Source organism: Ursus arctos, unplaced genomic scaffold (genome assembly GCF_023065955.2).
Source record: "Ursus arctos isolate Adak ecotype North America unplaced genomic scaffold, UrsArc2.0 scaffold_1, whole genome shotgun sequence".
Classification (NCBI taxonomy): domain Eukaryota; kingdom Metazoa; phylum Chordata; class Mammalia; order Carnivora; family Ursidae; genus Ursus; species Ursus arctos.
Window position 1 is genome coordinate 98,648,206 of NW_026622763.1, and position 15,031 is coordinate 98,663,236.

At 41.9% G+C, this 15,031-nt stretch overlaps 1 protein-coding gene across 3 annotated transcripts in view; it reads right to left on the bottom strand.

The window, feature by feature from the left end:
* Positions 1–12,870: 12,870 nt before the first annotated feature.
* The window catches only part of SPHKAP (SPHK1 interactor, AKAP domain containing), a 169,470-nt gene continuing 167,309 nt past the window's right edge, over positions 12,871–15,031 (bottom strand). For all 3 annotated transcript variants that reach the window (XM_044380966.3, XM_026491776.4, XM_057305312.1), the window contains one exon: positions 12,871–14,741. In XM_044380966.3, the coding sequence (XP_044236901.3) occupies positions 14,598–14,741 (144 nt within the window). In that variant the 3' untranslated portion in view covers positions 12,871–14,597. The remainder of the gene's footprint in view (positions 14,742–15,031) is intronic.

A 15,031-nucleotide genomic window follows, 5' to 3' on the forward strand; every position in this document is an offset into this window, starting at 1 on the left:
GGGTTCTTCAGAGTTGCCTTAGTTCCTGCTGATATAACAGAATACCAGGACTAGGGACTTAAACAACAAACATTTGTTTCCTACCGTTCTGGAGGTTGGGAAGCCTGATATCAAGGCACCCAGCAGACCTGGTGTCTGCTGAGAGCATGCTTCCTGGTTTACAGATGGCCATCTTCTCGTTATATACTCGGATGGCGGAGAACAGAGAGAGAGAGAGAGAAGGAGAGAGAGAATCTTTCTCATGTCTCTTCTTATAAGGGTACTGATTTCATCCCTGAGGGATCCACCCTCATGACCTAATTAGCTCCCAAAGACCCTGCCTCCAAATACCATCATACTGGGGAATTCAGGCTCCAACATGTGAATTTTGAGGAGGACCCAAATATTCAGTACATAATTCTGCACTAGGCCCCCCTAAATCTATGTCCTTCTCATATCAAAAATACATTCATTCCATCCCAACAGCCACTGAATTCTTAACTCATTTCAGCATCAATTCTAAAGTCTGAAGTCCAAAGTCTCTATGAAATATGATCTAAATCAGATGTGGGTGAGACTTGAGGAAAGATACATCTTGACGTGAAGTCCTCTCCGGCTGTGAACCTGCAAAAGCAGAGGAATTATGTGTTTCCAAAATATACTGGTGGGACGGCAGAGAATAGACATTCCCGTTCCAAAAAGGAGAGATAAAAAAAAAAAAAAAGGAAGAAGTGATGGGTTCCCAGCAAGTCCAAAACTGAACAAGGTAAACCTCATGAGAGATTAAGGCTCAAGAGTAGACCTCCTTGGCTTGATGCTCTGCCTTCTGGATCCATTGGGTCATGCAACCTGGCCAGGACACATGGCCATGCACTGAGAAAGGCCTTGTGATTGATTTAGTGCTCTGCTGTCACCCTCTTGAAATTCTTGATACTTTTTTGAACAAGGGGTGCTGCATTTGGGCAGAAGCCAGCAAATTATGTAGCTGGTGCTGCTTTCTTGGTTTCAAACTCCAACAGGTTGGTATAGAAGGGAGGGAAAAGGAAAGAAACACACATCTCCCACTTATCTGGCCAGTTTTGAAACCCTCTCTCTTGGTTGTCATTGTTCTCTGGCCAAAACTGACCTCTAGAAATGGGAAAACATAGCTTCAGATCTGTACTTTGTAAGCCATTTCAGCCATTGTCGCAGCGGCATGGCTAATGTGTCATCAACCTCTACCTTTTTCCCTCTCCTCCTTGGATGGAGGGTATTTTTTCCTTTTCTTCTTGAAATCAAAGGGGGGAACACCAAGATCATCCCTTAAGGAAGGGGTTCTGGCTTGTTTACTTTTTTGATTGGGTGCCTGTTTAGACAGCAGACTTGATTATTTTACTTTAAGCACATCTGAGCAGAAAAGAAAATTCCAGAGAGAAGGCACAGCTGAGGTGAGGAGGGGAAGAGGGACCAGTTTGGTGCCAATAAGATTGTCACTGGCATGGTGAGTTTACCTTAATTTACTGGGGATGTTGGTGTAGGTAACACTGCTTGAGCTCTTTTGCTGGTAGTCTGTTCAAGAGGGTTGTCTACTGGGTACCAGGAACCAGGAATAAGGAGCTTGGATGGGGAGGGGGGAGAGAGAGAGAGGGAGGGTAGGGAATGGGGGTAGGTCATCGGGTTGCAGGAAGAAGAGACAGAGATGGAGTTGGAGTTGTGTCTCCCTCTTCAGAGAAGTGAATGATTCTACAGGGCCCTTCCAAACACTCACACATGTATCCCACGGGGAGAGCAGATGTTTGGGTTCCTGCCTCAAGAGGTCATGGCCAATGGGGTGGTATTAACAAGAGAAGCAATAGCGTTCAATAGAAAATTGTTGTGCTTCCAGATAAAGGAAGAAATATTTGCTCAGCTTCCCTTACTTCTTCCCAGTGCCCAACGCTGAGAGAGAGAGAGAGAACCAGAAGAGAAAAAAGGACACAAATAGAGGACACTGTCCTTCTTCCCATTTCAAGCTCCTCAGGCCACAGCCTGGCTGGTGCTCAGAGGAAAGGAATAAGAGCTTTACATCGTACGTAAGAACTAGGCTGTAAATTGGGTTAGAGTGGCTGGACATTTTAGTTATGAAAACAACCGGAATCTATGGGGTCTGCCCTAGATGCATAATTGGTGACAAAAAGAAATTTGACAAAACCCAGTTGGCCTAATAGTTAAATTTAACTATGCATCATGTTTTTGTTTGCCTCATGCAATTCAAATTGTTTATTAAACCATTTACATTTTCATGTCGACTGCCAAATGCAGCCAGGGAAGTGCTTTCCTGTTTAATTTTTGTTGGGGGCTGGAGAGAGAGAGAAAGAGAGAGAGCCCTCTGTATAATTCCTTCTCTTCCGTTTGGGCAAATTCAGGTCCATGTCCACCCCTGAACTGGTAATTATTCTAATAACAGAAGGCTGGGCTCGGTCCGATGGGCTTCGTCCAGCCTGCATTTGTCCCTGAGACGAATCAGCTTCTGCATCCCATGGGTTCAGCGGAGGAAGGTGGATTTCTAAATAAAACCAGGTAAGGAGAAGAGGGACACAGGATGCTGTTGTTGAGGCCATCCAAACTCTACCACTTGGGGCCACCCTATGTAATAATCACCTGCTTCCACCTTAGTAATGACCCATGTGGCCTTGGGGACTGTTGGCCAATTTCCTACAGGCTGCTCCATGCCAAGGATTTCCTCCATTCCCTAGTCAGTGGGAGTCACTCATGCCCAGACAGGGAAAGGACAGATGACAGCGTGTAACTGGTGACCAACAGGCCTATGTGCTGTGGTCACTTCATCATCCCTACCCTCTCCCCACGGTCCTACCTTCTAGACCCAGCATGAGTCAATGTTGGCAATTTGTTACTTTGAAATACATTCCTTTCGGGGCGCCTGGGTGGCTCAGTTGGTTAAGCGTCTGCCTTCAGTTTGGTCATGATCCCAGAGCCCTGGGATTGAGCCCTGAGTCGGCTTCCTGATCCTTGGGGAACCTGCTTCTCCCTCTGCCCCTCCCCCTGTTCATGCTCTTTCACTCACTTCCTTTCTCAAATAAATAACTAAAATCTTGAAAAAAAAAAAAAAGAAAATACCCTCCTTTTAATTTTTTCTTCTTTTCCTTGCTGCCTCCTGGAGTCAAGCTCTAAAAACAGAATTTAAAATTCACCACCCAGTGTGTCTGAGATGTTTATTCTTCCTATTCTGAACACTCGGCTGGCGTGTACTTCCTCTGTCTTCCGTTGAACGATTCTGCCCTATAGCTGGCTGTTTAACTTTCATCTCGAACAGAGAAATGGCGCAGCATTCATTATTGGTTAAGAATTTTAATGTACTATAACATTTTAAAAGGTTAAATATGATACAACATTTGAAAAATGCTTCCAAAAGCATCATGAGAGAAGCCAAATACATTTTTTTTTCTTGGTGAAGAAAATTTTATTGTGATTTTAAAGTTTTGGAAAACATCTTATAACCTGGTGTTCATCCAGATTGAGCGTAACTTTATATTTTGCATTTATATGAATTATTTACCCGGAGTCAGCTATTGTGAATGATTTAGAAGTATCCCTGCATGGGGGTATTTTCGAACAGTTCTCTCCGCCTTATAAATAGTCATCAACTCCACTTTCCCAGCCCTATTTGCTGTCAAAGTAACACCAAGTTTTGTTTATTGTTCTCTCTCTATTTGGGTGTGACGGTTGGTAGCTGAGAAAATATACAATTGAACTGATACAGAATGATTTGTGGTTTGTGATTCTACTTCTTTTTTCCCTCTCTGCTGTCTGTCCTTTGACCTGTCTCACTTCTCATGCCTCCAATTTATGCCAATTTAAAATGAATCCTGCTCTGCCCTTTTCTAGTTCTGTGACCTTAAGCAAGCTATTTACTCTTGCCGTGTTCCAGATTCTTCAATAATGAAATCGTAACAGTAATACCCATCTCCTAGGGCTGTTGTGGAGATTAAATAAGTTAATACATGTAGAACACTTAAAATAGTATCTGGCATATGTAGAACAAGTGGTCAATAAATGTCAGTGGTGGTGGCTGTTATTTTTCTTCCTATTCTTGATACCTTAATGAGGTCCACTCGCCATTTTGAATCTCAATTTCCTTACCTACAAATTTGGGTCCATAATTCTTTTCCACTCAAATGAGTTCCAGGGACCCGAACAAGGCACACAGAAGGAGGAATCATTAGTAAAATGTTGGCTAATTAACACCGGGGAGCTCTTGACAAAGCTGTCCTCTATTTTCAGGATCATTAGGAGTTGGCCGTGCTTGGACTTGTGTCAGACGGTCATTAGCAGATGTCACTATCTTTCAGCTCAAGGGCTTGCCAAAACCTCCATGCAGAGCTGAGAGAATTCATTTTCTTCCAGGAATCAATTCATTTATTTTTGTATGTTATTTATTCATCAATCAGAGGCGTTCTGGTGACGACAGTACTGCCCTTGACATTCAAAAAGACAGGACTCCATGCCCCAGGCAAGAATTTGCTCATGTGTCTCCAACCCATGAGCTCATGCAGGGCAAGAAAATGCCACATGCAGGGACATCAAGAGTTGACAATAGTCCAGAAAACATCCTGTGGGAACATTTTAGGGTTTTAGTTGATGGTGGAAAAACATATAGCCCAAGAGACATGGAAGTGAGAGGAAAAACTGCCAAAGAACAGGGATACGTTGGCTCCCTGCACAGTCTGCTCTTTGGAATAGTTAACTCTTCAACTCTCTTTTCCCACCATTGCCCACTGGAGGCATGTGTCAGTGTTGCCATGGTAACAAGCCAGTTGAAGCTCTTTTGGCTGTGGATGTGTAGACAGTAGTTGACATCTCAGATGCCTTCTTACGTAGGACCCCAAATCACATGTTTATATTGACTAACAAGTGGTCAGGGCCCTTTCAAGTGACAATTTTTGACTTCTTCAAAAACTTGGAAACTACTGGGGTTAAAAATGATCTAAATGAACACTGCCCAGCCCTCTTTCACCTCACCCTGTTTTTTAATTATGTTTTTTCCAGCACTGTTCACTACTGCTCTGTGCTCAATTAAACTTATTTCTTATATTGTGCTTTTATTATGGCTCATCATCTGTATTCCTCACTACAATGGAAATTCTAAATGCCAAGCACACTGTCTGTTCTGTGTCGCGTTTTCTTGGGTCATCTTAAACAGGGCTTGCCATGCCAGGTGCCGCATAAACGTACAGAGAAACAAAAGGCTAAATATGAACGCCTATCAGAATGCCAGGCATTCTACTGAATTCCTTTTCTTGGCTCTCTTTTCTGCAAATTGGTTACTGGACTGTCAAGAAAGGCTTAACCAGACAGTAACACGTTGTTAAGGGCATAGGAACTTACAGCTTTCTATTTCTTCAGAGATATCTATGGCAGCTCTGTTGTAATTGGTGCATTTTTGAATGGCTTTTTTAAGGTAAAAAGAAATAACATGAAATTTACTATCTTAACCATTGTTACTGGTGGATTGGTTTCAATTGACTCCGCCCCCCAGTTTTATTAAGTGATAGTTGACAAACAACAGTATAAGTTTAAGGTGTAGAGCATAATGATTCAACTGACGTATATTGTAAAATGATTATCACAGGAGCTTAGTTATCATCCATCATCTTAGATACAAATAAAGGGGGGAAAGGGTGTTTTTCCTAATGACGTGAGCTCTTGGATTCTACTTTCTCGGCAACCTGCCTGGATGTCTTACAGCAGCGTTAGCTATAGTCATCATGCTGGACATTCCATGTCTAGTACTTACTTATCTTATAACTTGAAGTTTGCACCTTTTGGCCCCCTTCCTCCAACATAACCCCCTCCTTTCAGCCCCCACCTCTGGTAAGCACAAATCTGATCTTTCTTTGTCTATTAGCTTTTTTTTTTTTTTTAAGATTTATTTATTTATTTGGGAGAAAGGGAGACAATGGGGTGAGGGACAGCAGGAGAGGGAGAGAGAGAATCTCAGGCAGACTTCATGCTGAGCACAGAGCCCAACACGGGGCTCAACCCCAAGACCCTGAGATCATGACCTGAGCTAAAATCAAGATGGATACTTAACTGACTGAGCCATCCTGGCACCTATTAGCATTTTTTTTTTTTAAGATTCCACATACAAGTATCATACAGTATTGGTTTTTCTCTGTCTGACCTATTTCACTTAGCACAATGCCCTCAAGTTTCTACCATGTTATTGCAAATGGCAGGATTTCCTTCTTTTTGTGGCTGAATAATGTTCCTTTTCTGGATACATTTTAAATTAAAAGTAATACATTTAATCTGCTTGGACTGGCAGGTGGTTAGTGTAACTAATTGGGACATTTGATCCATTTCTCTGTAACTTAGGAAATAACTGCAAAATAAAAATTGTATTTTTTACTGGAAAAAAAAAGGAATGGTTATCTCTGTTTTCAGCAAATTTTGAAAAAGGAAAAGAAATGCATGTGGTTTGATTGGGGAATGGACATCAGAACCTCATCCTCTGGCAGTTGAGAAAGAGCTAGAAGAAGCTCTTGCTGTTGCATGGAAACCTATTTTGTGTTTATAAGGATTTGGGTCAGACAAGTACAAAAACAAAACAAAACAAAACAAAACAAAACAAAAAACCAGTGTTGACAAGGATGTAGAGAAAAGGGAACCCTCATGCACTGTTGGTGGGAATGTAAATTGGTGCAGTCGCTATTGAAAACAGTCTGGAGAGTCCTCAAAAATTAAGGAGTCATGAATGGGGCCCAAGGCTTCGACTGAAGCATAAAGCAGCCAATGTGGACATTTATCTTGTCATGTATTAGCCATGACATATGTTATAAACTCAACTCCATACTTCTGCTGGAGTTAGAATTTTCTTGCTTTAAAAGTATTATATATTCCTTGAAGAGTTACATAGGTTTCTTTCCCCTTCCCTTCCCTCCTTTCCTTCTCCCTCCCTCCTATGTTCAATTGCCCTTCCTTCCTTCCTTCCTTCCTTCCTTCCTTCCTTCCTTCCTTCCTTCCTTCCTTCCTTCCTTCTTTCCTTCCTTGGCTAGGACATATTCTACACAAAAAAATGCCTTTAAAATATTATTCTTATGAACATTGGGGTGCATGTGCCCCTTCTTTTCACTACATCTGTATCTTTGAGATAAATACCCAGTAGTGCAGTTGTTGGGTCATAGGGTGTCTCCCTTCAACAGACAAATGGAGAAAGAAGATGTGGTTTCTATATACAGTGGAATATTACTCAGCCATCAGAAAGGATGAATACCCATCATTTGCATCGACATGGATGGAACTGGAGGGGATTATGCTAAGTGAAATAAGTCAAGCAGAGAAAGACAATTATCACATAATTTCACTCATATGTGGAACATAAGGAATAGCATGAAGGACATTAGGAGAAGGAAGGGGAAAATGAAGGGGAGAAAATCGGAGGGGGAGACAAACCATGAGAGACTACGGACTCTGGGAACCAGACTGAAGGTTTCAGAGGGAAGGGGGATGGGGGGATGGGTTGGCCTGGTGATGGGTAGTAAGGAGGGCATGTATTGCAATGAGCACTTGGGTGTTATATGCAAACAATGAATCCATGGAACACTACATCAAAAACTAATGAAGTACTGTATGGTGACTAACATACCATAAAAAATATGTATTATGCTTTATAGTTAGAATCTGACCCTTTTGACATGGTTTCCTCACAAATCCACGAGCACCTGGGGGGGTTTCTTTAAACAAATACGTATTGAATATCCATTTGGTACTAAGATAGGTCAGGTACTGGAGGGACAATCTGGAAGGTGATAGTGACTGAGTTGTAGAGTTCTAGAGATGTGGTCTAGAGCAGGATTCTGAAAAGCGCATGAAGAGTCCTCCTGAAACCGTACAGGTAATCACTGAATTATACATACATTCAGTTTTCCTTAGATTTTCCAAAGATCTCATGCCACAAAAGTTTTCAGAATTGTAACTACATTTTTCTTTGTCTCTCTGAGTACTCTCAAATGTTCCCTCACCTCTTTATCCAAAATTACTCAAAATCTGATTTCTCTACATCTTGCCCGATGCATTGAGGAAACCAAGAGACAAGCTGCAGCTTGATGTTTAATAAGAAGCCTGTTCAAATCTTTATTTCATTGAGACGCGGAATTCCATAACAGCTGCTTTGCTCCTCCTGGGAATATCACCTTCTCCGTTCTCTCTTACAAAGAGCAAGTTGTAGAAAGTTGCAGCTGGAAGTGATTTCATTTATCATATTATCTGCATCCTTTTATCTGTTACATTAAAAAGCAAAACAAAACAAAATGTTTCAGAAAAAAAAAAAAACTAAGGGGCTGGAGAGCACACACAGTTGGGACTGGAAATGGCTGCTTTTTCTATAGATCCTTGCACTTAATTTTAAAAGATGATCCCGGGGCGCCTGGGTGGCACAGCGGTTAAGGCGTCTGCCTTCGGCTCAGGGCGTGATCCCGGTGTTCCGGGTTCGAGCCCCACGTCAGGCTCCTCCTCTGTGAGCCTGCTTCTTCCTCTCCCACTCCCCCTGCTTGTGTTCCCTCTCTCGCTGGCTGTCTCTGTCTCTGTCAAATAAATAAATAAAAAATCTTTAAAAAAAAAAAAAAAAAAGATGATCCCGATGTTGAATGAAGGAAGAAGGAGACACTGATCTAATTGAGGAAGTCTTTACTAGACATTTCTAAGACTTTGGTAAAAGGTCAACATGTGGCCTACTGCCTTTTTCACTAAAAATTATGTTGCTTGACTTAAAATAATTGGCTTGGTGCTTGAAACAGTAGGCGAGAGGACCCTTCACACACGGCACACGTGTCCATGAAGAATCCGGTACACTTAAAACTAGAGGCTGTCCTGGTTTTATCCACCTTCACTCAATTTCAACAAATGGTGATTCATTCTGTTTTCCTCTGTAAGAAGCAAAATTCTCCTACCTTATCTGTGTCGCATGTTGTTGTTTGTGATGTGGCAAAAGAGGGATGTGTTTTGAGTTTTAAAGATTTGGGTCAAACTAGTATAAAAAAAAAAAACCCAAGGGGGCGCCGGGGTGGCTCAGAGTTAAGTGTTTGCCTTCAGCTCAGGTCATGGTCCTGGAGTCCTAGGATCGAGCCCCGTATCGGGCTCCCTGCTCGGTGGGGAACCTGCTTCTCCCTCTGCCTCTGCCTGCAGCTCCTCCTGCTTGTGCTTTCTCTCTCTTTCTCTGTGTCAAATAAATAAATAAAATCTTTAAAACAAAAAAACCCCAAAAGAATCCCCCAAAAAACTCAAGAAAGAACCGGTGTTGACAAGGATGTGGAGAGAACCCTCATGCACTGTTGGTAGAAATGTATATCGGTGGAGTCACTACAGAAAACAGTCTGGACAGTCCTCAAAAAATTAACAATAAAAATACCATATGATCCAGTAATTCCCCTCTTGGGTATTTACACAAAGAAAATGAAATCGCTAATTGTAAAAGATGTATGCACCTCTCTGTTTGTTACCAAGGATTATTTATAATTGCCAAGAAATGGAAGCAATCTAAATGTCCGTGGATAGATGAATGGGTAAAGAGATTGTGGTGTATAGATGATGGAATATTACTCAGCCATTAAAAAGATTGCAATCTTGCCATTTGTGGCAGCATGGACAGACCAAGAGGGAACCATGCTGAGTGAAATAAGACAGCCTGAGAAAGACAAATACAGTATGATTTTGCTTATGTGTGGAACCTAAAAAAACAAAACAGAGCAAACAAACAGAAACAGGCTCATAAATACAGAAAACAGACTGGCGGTCGCCAGAGAGAGGAATGGGCAGAATAGGTGAAGTGAATTAAGAGTTATAAGCTTCTAGTTCTAAACTAAGTAAGTCACGGGGATGAGAACTACAGCATAGGGAATGGTCAGAAATATTGTAATAACACTGTATAGTGACCAGTGGTAGCTGTATTCATGCGGGGGGGGGGGACACTGAGTAATCGCTCTGTGGTGCACCTGAAACCAATATAACCTTGTATGCCAACTACACTTCGATAATACAAATTAAAAAAAAAATAAGACTTGGGCCAGGTGTTCAGCCCAGGGACTACATAATCTGCCAGGAAACGATCTTTGCACCTGGGTTCTGTGGTGCTTCGAGCATCGTGGTAGAATCTGGAGTCCCTGCTGCATTCTAGGCCGTAAACAGGCACAGCAGAGATCAAAGCAGTAAACAGGACAGAGTTCAATGAAGCAGTGAGAATCTTCCAAAGGCAAATAAATAACTGGTGATAACAATTTAACAAAAGACCATCTCTGTAGGACATATGCGCAAGAAATAAGAAGGAGATGTGAAAACTGAAAGGAAGCATATGAAACTGAGTATGGGGTTTTAATGGGCCGGGGGGAGCATTTTAAGGGAGCTATTACAGGAAATGGAAAGTTTAGATGGTCAAAGGATTCTTGCAGCAATACCAATGGATTGCATTTTGTCCGCTTCTCTTGAGCATAAGTTTTGGGGATGGAAGGACAGCTCAGATGTTTTCTTCCCTGTCCACTGCATTCAAATGTGTCTGTACTCAATTGGCCTCCAAGTCCTGCTAATAATGTCCTGAATATCATTTAAATGCATCCCAAAACCATGAAAGCATTCTCAGTTCTGTGATCAAATGTTCTTATGCAGCTAACATAAAAGGCAGTTTTTTTTTTTTAAGATTTTATTTATTTATTTGACAGAGAGAGAGAGACAGCCAGCGAGAGAGGGAACACAAGCAGGGGGAGTGGGAGAGGAAGAAGCAGGCTCCCAGCAGAGCAGGGAGCCAGATGCGGGGCTTGATCCCAGGACCCTGGGATCACACCCTGAGCCGAAGGCAGAAGCTTAATGACTGAGCTACCCAGGCGCCCCTAAAAGGCAGTTTTTTATAGAAAGTGTCACTTGCTTACGTCCAAAAGTAATTTCATAAAAAAATCTCGAGAAGCTTAATAGACCAGGTAGCATTCTCTGGTGAGCTAAGAAGAACATTTTGGTAGAATTCTGTTTTTGGAATTAGTGGTTGAACGTCGTTAGTTGGAAACCAAAGTTACCCATGGCCTACTAGCTTTCCCAGTGGGCAAGGCTTTGTGTAGGGATTAGGGTGGAAGCCACAGGTGAGTCCAAGGTGGCTCCACCCTCACGGAGCTTACAATCATCACGGTCACTGATGCCCAGAGACGCAGGTATCCCATGTACCACGCTAGAAGCAGATTGTGGAAAGGATGTCAGGAAGCCTGGCTTGCTAAACCCTGCAGATCCCGAAAAGAGGCGTGTTTTTGGGTCATGCCTTTGGCTGGTTCCTAAGAGCTAAGCTCTGAGCCTTGGACTCCTGGACACCCCCTTATTTGTCTTAGACGAATTTCCCCAAATTCCCATTCTTCACCTCACAAGTGATCAGCTCAATGGCCCGTGCCCACTGATCAACTGAACAAGGCGTTTGTTCACCAAATGCAGGAGCTTCTGTCCTGTCTCCAGTGCCGGAAGGTTGACCCAGCCTCAGCCTGGTCCAGCCTACAGCCTTTTTTAAGAAGCCCCTCCGGAGGGGGTGCATGGGTGGCTTCGTCAGTTAAGCGGCCACCTGTTGGTTTCAGCTCGGGTCGTGATCTCAGGGTCAGGATCTCAGGGTCACAGTCTTGGGGTTGTGAGATCAAGTCTGCGTCAGACTCTGCGCTCAGCACAGAGTCTGCTGAAGATTCTCACTCTGCCCCTTCCTCCGTTCCTCCCTCTCAATCTTTCGCCCCGCCCCCAAGTAAATAAATCTTAAAAAAAAAAAAAAAAAAAAAGAAGCCCCTCCTGAGAACAGATTGAGCTCAGGATACAAGGGGCTGTCCCCTACTGTCCCATCACGCCACCCCTGCCATCTCGGCTGGGCCACCCCACTGTCCGCACCTGGCTCTTGGTGACTCTCACTGTGAAAGAAAACCTCTTTTTGCTTGGCCCTGAGATGCTGGCGGGTCTCCCAGTGGGAGCATTCTCACTGTTACCATAACCTCTGTGCCCCTTTGCAACAATCCCTTTCTCCTTCTTACTATAATCCTTTCAAATAAAGTCTCTCCTTGCCAGTGTCCAGAGTTTATTTTTATTTGACGTTACACTGTACCGACTGGACAATCCTTTACACAAGCATATTTATGCCTTCTTATTAGTGAGTAGCATAAAGTGCTCAGAAGTCTCAGTGCTTTATTCGCACAAATTCTAACAATTTATTTCCTGAATTCAAAGAGCACTGATCCATTTACCTTTAAGCCTGATAAGTTTCCCTCTAGTGTACTGGAGTCTAGGTCAGTTTATCCCCAAGCCTTGTCTGTCTTGTGCTTCTTTCTCCCATCCCCCAGACTTGCTGTAAAGGCCACAGCCCACGGGCCTTGGGAAGATGAGAGGGAAAGGCCTGGTTATCCAGTTCCTACAGGGATTCCCTAGACTAGAGACTACGGGCTACACTACAGGCTCCTCTTCCTTTACCCTAACACCTTCCAGAGCCCCAGGGTCTACCTCTTCAGTGCATTATTTATACCAGCAGCCCCTAACTGGTGGTGATTATTGTCACCAAGGGGACATTTGGCAATGTTGGGAGACATTTTTTGTTGTCACAACAGAAGGAAGTGGTTACTGGCATCTAGTGGATAAGGGCCAGGGGTGCTGCTAAACATTCTAGAAGGCACAGTACAACCCCCTGAATCAAAGAATTATTTAGCCCCAAATGTCAATAGTGCCAAGGTTGAGAAATGCTAATTTTCATGAATATCACTGATGCTAACTAATTTACTCAAAGACCATTGGCTTATTCGAAAGTTGAACGTGTAACAATGAAGCTTATCTAGAGGATAATCTACCTTCATCCAATCATATCATGGCTCTTGTGTTCTATGAGGCACTTAGCCACTTTTGGAGAAAAAAGGATCCACAATTTGGCGACAAAAATTTATTGATTAGTTTGCAACGTTAGGTACGACACGTATATAACTTGATCACACGGTTACAATCCAGTATTTGTGCTTTATAGGATACGTAAACATTCATTTGAGCACAACAAACGTCTACACACAATATTCTGGGATTTTTAAAAAATAAATATATCCTTTTCCATTTAGTAGCACAAAGAACTTTCAGCTTGAGATAATGGATACATTTTAAAATTTGACATTTTGTTAATGTGACAAATTAAACACATATCCTCAATTTGAACCATTAATAGAATAAATGGCTGGTGAGTACTGGGGAGGAGTCCTTGGTGTGTGGTGAAGAAGGAAGTAAAGCTTACAAGCTTTCTTGACATTTTAACATGTGATTGACGCATAAGGCCGGCATTGATGGCATGGGGCCTTGTTCACACTTAAAATTACTTCACAATTTTTAAAAATAGAGTAAAAGCATGGTATTTCAGGAAATCTTTAATAAACACCTTCTTTGGTCAAGAAAATAAAGCCAGTGTACCTCATTTAGTTGAAGGGAGAGACGTGAGATACTTCTATTTTTCAGAAGAGTAAATGTCTGTTATTAAAATAAATTAAATGTCATAAGATTTTCTTCTTCCCACATGAAGTGCCAATATCTTTGAATCGGGAAGAGTGTATGATCCTAGCGGGTTATGTCAAATCCTGTGTCTGTCATTTTAAATGTCACCCAGGCAGTAGGTCTGCCATACCAGAACCAACACATTGATAATAAAAGCACTGAGCTCGAGTGTCAAGATACGACACTTAAGACAACAACCCCCTCGTGTTTTATGAAGCTCTAGTAACTCAATATATTATTTAAGATAATAATCTCTTCATAATTTACAATAAAAATAAAATGAAAGTTTATATCTTATATAATTCAATACACAAGCAGATTTTATCTCAAAAGACTTTTTTTTTTTTTTTTGTAAGAAAGCTCTTTCTTATGGTAGGAATTCTGTGAGCATGATACCCAAGTAATACAGAGACGGAAACAAGACAATCTTCAGTCTTTCTCACTCTCAACTGAAAACCAATAGTTTTCTGGTTAGCTGGGAACACAGATAATGTTGGGGAGGTGCAGAGTACTATCAGTGAGTTGAAGTGAATAAATGAAATCACCTCGGTAGAGGACATCAATCGTCAATAATACTCCTGCACTTCTGTTGATAACCACTGATACTGGTCTGATAGTGAAAGTCCTTTGTAACAAAATTCTGGAAATTTCTCACCCGTATCTGAAGTGTTGACCAGTGCTGAGAGCCCCTTAATCAGCTTGAAAAGGTAAAATAAAGGTTACATCATAGTTTACAAATTTTGACTAGTGACTTTGCTTCTAGTTGATTCACATAATTAGAGACACTACACATCATTTTATATTATTAAAAATATTTAAGAACAACCTGCCTGGATTTGGGGCCTCATTGTAAGCTTTCAGTTTAGGGCCCATTAAAATATTTGTTTCTCCAGCCATTCTAATACAAGCTCTCTCGAACTCACTCATAGGTTGTCTTGACTTGTACAGACCTATTGCTTTTCCTCAGATTTATTCCATGTGCAGTAGACTTGAAGAGCAGATTTTTTATAGCTCTGCTGATGTGATGGGATGTTTTGAGAAAGTTTAGAGCATTTAGAGCAAACCACTGTAATCTAAGCTGGAATAAAGGAAAGGAATACTCTAAGGGCTTAGCTGTCTTATCCCAATTCCAAGAGCCAGTCAAAGAGACTTGGGGTCCGCTCCTTCTGCTCCTCATGCATTTTGCAGTACTGAACAACTGCATGAAAGATATCTCCCACTTTCCAGGACTTCTGCTGAACCAGCCGCACGACATCTAAAAACTAAGATAAAGCATAGAGTTAGGACTCACGTATCACAGATGAGCCTCGAAGTCATCTCATTCAATCATTCTTCCAAAGCCAACCGCTGTCTAGGCTATATTTTTAGTCTTTGGTGACAGGGGACTATTTTCCAGGACAGTCTATTTTCTTTTTAGACAATTCAGACTGTTAGAGAGTTCTTTCAAGTGAACTGGAATTTTCTTCTTCAGAGCAGTTGTCATCCATTGACTGCCAGAGACTAGATGGAATTCTTCTTTCAAGAGTCTGTCTTTCAGATATTTCAAGAGTTT